At 53.0% G+C, this 5,790-nt stretch overlaps 3 protein-coding genes across 3 annotated transcripts, besides 7 other annotated features; all 3 read right to left on the reverse strand.

Moving 5' to 3' along the window:
- On the reverse strand, positions 1 to 1,068 carry Tc00.1047053503663.4 (hypothetical protein, conserved; the record flags this gene model as incomplete). The annotated part of the gene is made up of 1 exon (XM_799288.1): positions 1 to 1,068. A coding segment is annotated over one exon (1,068 nt), but the record flags the coding sequence as incomplete, so codon positions are not given.
- Positions 1 to 3,527: a sequence feature (heterozygous, non-Esmeraldo-like haplotype).
- Positions 1,192 to 1,227: a microsatellite.
- Tc00.1047053503663.10 (septum formation inhibitor, Maf-like protein, putative) lies at positions 1,422 to 2,171 on the reverse strand (the record flags this gene model as incomplete). The annotated part of the gene is made up of 1 exon (XM_799286.1): positions 1,422 to 2,171. One exon carries the CDS (start codon positions 2,169 to 2,171, stop codon positions 1,422 to 1,424), a length of 750 nt encoding a protein of 249 aa, XP_804379.1.
- Positions 2,591 to 5,104, reverse strand: Tc00.1047053503663.20 (hypothetical protein, conserved; the record flags this gene model as incomplete). Its single annotated transcript, XM_799287.1, has 1 exon — positions 2,591 to 5,104. The coding sequence occupies one exon, from the start codon at positions 5,102 to 5,104 to the stop codon at positions 2,591 to 2,593; it is 2,514 nt and encodes an 837-aa protein (XP_804380.1).
- Positions 2,858 to 2,905: a sequence feature (CT-rich).
- Positions 3,528 to 4,116: a sequence feature (areas merged during assembly that could not be assigned to a particular haplotype. This can correspond to areas where the two haplotypes were merged or to regions with more than two copies in the genome that were merged during assembly.).
- Positions 4,117 to 4,119: a sequence feature (areas merged during assembly that could not be assigned to a particular haplotype. This can correspond to areas where the two haplotypes were merged or to regions with more than two copies in the genome that were merged during assembly.).
- Positions 4,120 to 5,790: a sequence feature (heterozygous, non-Esmeraldo-like haplotype).
- Positions 5,375 to 5,396: a microsatellite.

The raw sequence follows: 5,790 nt of genomic DNA on the forward strand, positions 1-5,790 counted from the left end.
CTGCGGACGCCCACCTGTCATGCGTACCTCGTTCGTGCAAACAATAAGAGCACGAATGATGCCCTCCTGCACATTTGCCGCCTCCTCCTCCTTTTTTCGGGGTGCAATGACTGTTTCGCATAAGTACTGGCAGACCGTGAAGCCAAGCTGCTGCGGCCGCCATTCCAACGCCCGTACCAATGACCGAAACGTGATAAATGCAAACCCCGGCAACGACCATCCGTCATGAGACACAATGAACTCCAAGACAAGCTGCAAGAATTGATGGATTCCGGCAATTGACACGCAGCCAACCACTGCTCCAATACCCCATGACGCTGCACTTATGCACGCAATATCGCGTTGCCTCCGTTCGGCCGGAAGTGCAACGCTGTCGAATGGACCACTTTTGATGTGCTGTTGGAGCACCGTGAATGGTTCACGCTCTATCCATTCAGGTTTCTCCCCACTGCGCATCGCATTCATAAGGTTGCGCAAGAATGGCATTATGTGGCAATTGACATTGTTCGCCAAGGCGCCATGTAGACAAAATATAACGTTCCCTAGTGCCACAACTGCGGCATAACGACACCGCAGTGTGGCAGCATCATCATTTGATACTGTCTCTAAACACATGGTCTCCAGTGCAGGAAGTAGTTTCCCTTTACTGTCCGTAAGAAGGCGACAAGAGTGCTCGCCATCCACACGACCCGCAAGTTTGTAACATAAGATAGTCAGCACATCCGCCGCACCGATGCGGTACTCTACTGTGGAGTAAGAAAACAGCATGGAGCAAATGCTAATGCAGTGCGGCACAAATCCACTAACATCATCGAATTGCGCAATTAAATCCCGCAGCATCTGCACCCCTACCATAACACGATGCACCTTCTGTCGCTTGAGATATATGGTCAGTAACTTGGATATCTTGCGGCAGACACGTGGGATGCGCTCCGGATTGCTCGCAATGTAATTCTGCAGCTTGCCAAGCGCTTCTCTAACAGGCCCGTTGTGTGGGTCATCGGAGTAAACGGCTATTACAAAGTTCTTGAAGCGCGGCCCCTTTTGCGGCGCACACGTGTTACCCATTTCCCAGCAAATGTTTAAAGCCTTTCACCAGGTGGGTGCTGTGAGGACCGTCGTCAGAAGAGCAACGACCAGAGAGAGAGGGAAAAAGAGACAGATAAGGCGGAGGGAGGGAAACAAAGGAAGCAACAATAGCAACTACAACTACAACAACAACAACAAAATCACAAGAAAACTGGGCCCTTCTCACTCCTTTTAAAGACAAAGAGAAAGGTTTTACACACACGCACAGACAAACAGAGCCCAATTCACATTCCATTTTGTTCGGTCTTTTGTTTTGGCACCCCCCACACACCTCTTCGTATCCCTCCTTCCCTGCCGCGCCACTCCACTCATCGCACAACAGTCCCCCCGTGTTACCGTACAATGCCGTCATGTATGAGTCGGTCCAGCTCGGCGCACACTGCCTGTAACGGAAGCCCCATCACATTGTAGTAATCGCCATCAATTGCGGTAATGAGGCACGCCGCGGTGTCCTGAATTCCGTAGCCGCCAGCCTTCCCCTCCCAATTGCAGCGTTCTGAAGTATACGCGGCGATCTCCTCCTCGACCAACGGTGCAAATTTAACCGTCGTGCGCACCTTTATCTCACGCCAGCAAAGTCTATCACCCCCGTCCCCACCAATGCTGCTTCTGCTCTCCTCGTCACGCACCGTCAGCACAACACCACTCCACACTTCGTGTTGAGTACCAGAAAAAAGACGCAACATCGCCGCCGCCTCCTCCGCTGTGGCAGGCTTTTCAATGATGACAACCCCACCGTGTGGCGCCGGCATTGTGACCACCGTATCCGCCGCGATGAGAATATCGAACGGCGACGGAGTGTCAGAAGCATTTCCCTTCTCTTCCCTTCCGCTGAGTTCCTGTTGCTGCTGCTGCTGCCGCTGTAGTTGACGCACGACTTCCTCCGCCTTCCGTCGGGCGGTGCGCAATGCATAGTCACCGCCGCAGGTAAATTCATCCTTGGACAAATCCTCCGCAAAGCCAGATGCACACACCTCGATGTGGTGCAGGCCAACCCCTGCAATTATCTCCCGTCGGCGCGGCGAAGCAGAGGCAAGCACGATACGCTTGCGTCGCAGGAGATCGAGGTGCTGCAGTACCATAACGAGCTTCCGGCCTCGTTTTGAAACGGCGCCTATTCGCCTCCCCTGATCGTGCTACTTCCTGCTGTTCCCCTTATCACCACTAGAGAAGGCAACAATAAGAACACAACACAGAGAGGACAAAACAACAACAACAACAAAAAAAAAAGGTAAAGAGGAACGACTAAATTTTTATTATTATCTACAAAAACACCCATTTATTCCCCCTTTTTTTTTCATTTTTTATCAATTCCTCCCCTTCCTCTCTCTTTCTGTCCTTAGACAACGTCTCTCTTTCCCTCTTCTCCCCTCTTACACACTTTATTGCAGGCGGTGGGGAAGACGTGAGCTAACCGCCCTCCTCTTCTTATCGACGGCCAATAGCGCCGCCGTTTTTGTTGGAATTCCTTTTCCCTCTAACCACTATCTTTCTATTTTTTCTACTCCTCCCCTTCCAATTCCTGTTGTCGAAGCCGAAGGCGCTGAAGAAGCGATGCAGAAGCAATCGCCTCGGGGACTCTTATCTCCTCCTTGCCACCGGCCAATTCAGTCGCATTCGCATTGCGCGCTGTTCCTTTTCCCGTCCTCGGCAGCAAAGGAGGCGAGCGGTCCTCCTCCTCATCCTCCGTCTGCCGCTCTGTTTTTCTGCTCACCTTTCGGCGCTGTTCGGCTCTTCTTTGTCGCGGCGGCTTTGGCAACTCAGCTAATTTTCTCCCACTCTCTTTTTCTTCTTTTTCCTCTTTTTCCTCCTCGTCGCTCTGCAGCTCCGGCGATAAACCACGCTTGACGCGCCTTCCCGCCCGCATTGACGGAGAAGTGCTGTGCATCTGCTGCTGCTGTCGCAACCCTTGGGAGAAGACGCATGCACCTTGCGGGAGGCGCTGGGCTGCAGGGACGGCGCGGCTCTTCAACGTCTCAGCCATCCGTACCTCATTCTCCGTCGTCTCCACAAATTCCTCTGCCGCGGTGATGACCTCCGCCGCATCGGATAGGGCGCGAGAAACACGCTCCCAGCGACTCTCTGTGCAGAGTGGGACCATCTGCTCGAGCGCAGCGACAGATTCTTTCCTCACTTCTTTCAACTCTGCCAAGTGAACGGCGAAGGCATCACTGGGAGTAGCGTCCCACGCAAGCGTTTCCTTCGCCCTTGCCACAGCGAGCTTTGCTTGTGTTATGCACAAACGCAGCCCCGTTCCACCAGGAAGCAACAGGGTCTCCCGCAACGCCACATCACCAAAAAATGGCAGCTCCTTCACAAACGCAGCGCGTACGGCATCTGCCTTCCTGCGCCAGGCTCGTTCACGCTGATTCAGCAAGGTGCTATCCCCCACACCAGAGACGCTCTTGCCAGAGTACTCACCCTTGGCACGAGACAAATCTTCATTTGCATTGTCGTACCGCCCCAGGGCACGTGAGACAGACTCGTATGCTTCTTCAAACCGTTCGTCAAGCGTCACAATGATCCCTTTTTTCTTATACAACAGCCCCTCGAGACGAGCTAAATCTGATTCCACATTCGACGGCAACACCAACGCCAATTCCATTTTATGAACAAGCTCTTGTACCTCCTCAATTTGCTTCTGCACCCCTTCCCGCATCTCACGGGCTGCCTCCCGTTGCAGTAACATTTCCCGCAACTTTTCCACTGCAGGTAGCTCGTCAAATTTTGTCACGTCTGCTGAGAGTTGAATGGCCAGAGGTACAAAATTGGGAGGAGTGGCGGTGCGGTCCAAGGGCTCTATTTCGGGCGCGTCGGCGATCACGTCCTTCTCTTTCGCCGGTCGCATGTAGTACACAACACTGTTCTCATGTTGGTACTTCTCATAGAGCGCGGCGATTTCGCGAAGGAGAATGTGGGCAAGTGGAAAGACCCTCAGCAAATCCGACCCCTCTAGCATCTCCGCAAGTTTTCTAAAGGACTGTTCTGGCGAGCTGTCATCATCCATTTCAGCATCGTTCTTGGACGCTCTAGTACCTAAAATAGTAGCACTCAAACGTCCAAGCAGCTGCCAGCCACCGCTCGGCCTCATATTTTTATTGGAGGACGATGATGACGCAATGCTGTTCATGAACTCCAGCTCCACGTTGTTGACAAGTTTTCTGGCATACGTAATGTGTCCAAGAACAAGTGACATGTCCGGAACCTTCGCTGCTTTGTTGTAGTGCTCTGCCCGGTGACGGTGGTACGCCGCAAGAAGCAACGCCGGCAGGAAACGAAGAGACTCCGAGGTGTAGGCCGAGGGAAGCCTCACCGTGTATGCCTTGTGGGCGAGCTTCGCAAGTGAGTCGTGTTTCTCTGAGAAATTACCGGAGGTGGCGGCGTGCACGTACTTTGCAACAGCCATACATAATTCTGCCATCTCACGGAGAGTACGAAAATCAAAGTGCGTCTGAACGAGGTAACAGTCAGTCGCTGAAAGCAGTTTGTCCGATTCCTCCGCCAGCGCTTGCTCTCCGTACGTCGCAATTTCAGCCCCTAGTTGAAAACTCTTAAACGCGGCTCTGGTGTCCCCGTTGAGGGAGGCACTCGGACAGGAGCTGGGCGTCAAACTGCGGGCATAATGGGCATGCACGCGCTCCATGAATGCAATGCCCGCATTACAGTTAGTTACAGCAGCGTTGTAAAAAAGAACAAACATCTCCATCGCTGGACCACTCACGGAAACGTTGCGATCCCCTATATGGACAGAAGGTAATGCAAGTTTCTCCACCAGCTCAGTTGGCCACGAGGATGTTGTCATGTGTAGGGCGAGCAAGAGAGAGCTGTGCAACTTCACGGCGCGGGATCCCGTGACGGGATCGCTGTAGAGAGTGAGTGGGGATGCCGCATACGACGTGAGGGCGTTAAGTGATGTCACCACAGCGGGAGTGGGGGCCAATCCGACGTCGTGCAACAAGTCGTGCAGCAGCGTATTCCACCGCACTGGGCCTTCACGGGTGGCAGCTGGAAGCATGACTGGACGACGTACCTTTTCTATGTCTGCTCCTTTCCCCAACGAGGCGGTGGTGACACCAGTGTGTGTGTGTGTGTATATATGTTGCAAAAAAAAAAAAAAAAAGCAACCCTCTTTCTCTCTCCCTCTTACTCTCGCTCACAAAGAGAAAAAAGAATACTTCCACTTCCTCGAAGCAAACGATACTCCTCTCACACACCCTTTCCTTCCTTTACTGGCTGTATGGACTGGCACTGGTGTCACAAATGCAAACAGGACTAAAAGGAAGGCGGGGGGGGGGGGGGGGGGGGGGCCAACCTGACGCGTCGCCGAATGACATTTTTGCTTTACGTTAACCAGGGCGTGACACTTTCTCCGCAGTTGCTCTTCCGTCTCCGTGAAAGTGTTTTGGCACAGAAGGGGAACCTCGTCGTTGTGGCACACGAGGACAGCCTGAAGAAGGGTGGCGCCACGCCTGAAGTTATTTCTGAACTCACGGATGGTGGTTCTGTTCGCTTCATTCCGTACAATAGGCAGTGGGCGACGCTTGCAGTGCATGGAGCCCCACCACCCAGAACGATTGAAAAATATTTTACGGAAATTTCGTCGCGGTGGAGGGAGATGGTGTCTAAGTGCGCCGCAGACGTTTTTCTATTGCTGCGGATGCTGAACCGACACGTTGCACAAAACGGGATAAGAGAATGGCG

The sequence above is a fragment of the Trypanosoma cruzi genome, genomic scaffold, assembly GCF_000209065.1.
Source record: "Trypanosoma cruzi strain CL Brener 1047053516803 genomic scaffold, whole genome shotgun sequence".
Taxonomy (NCBI): domain Eukaryota; phylum Euglenozoa; class Kinetoplastea; order Trypanosomatida; family Trypanosomatidae; genus Trypanosoma; species Trypanosoma cruzi.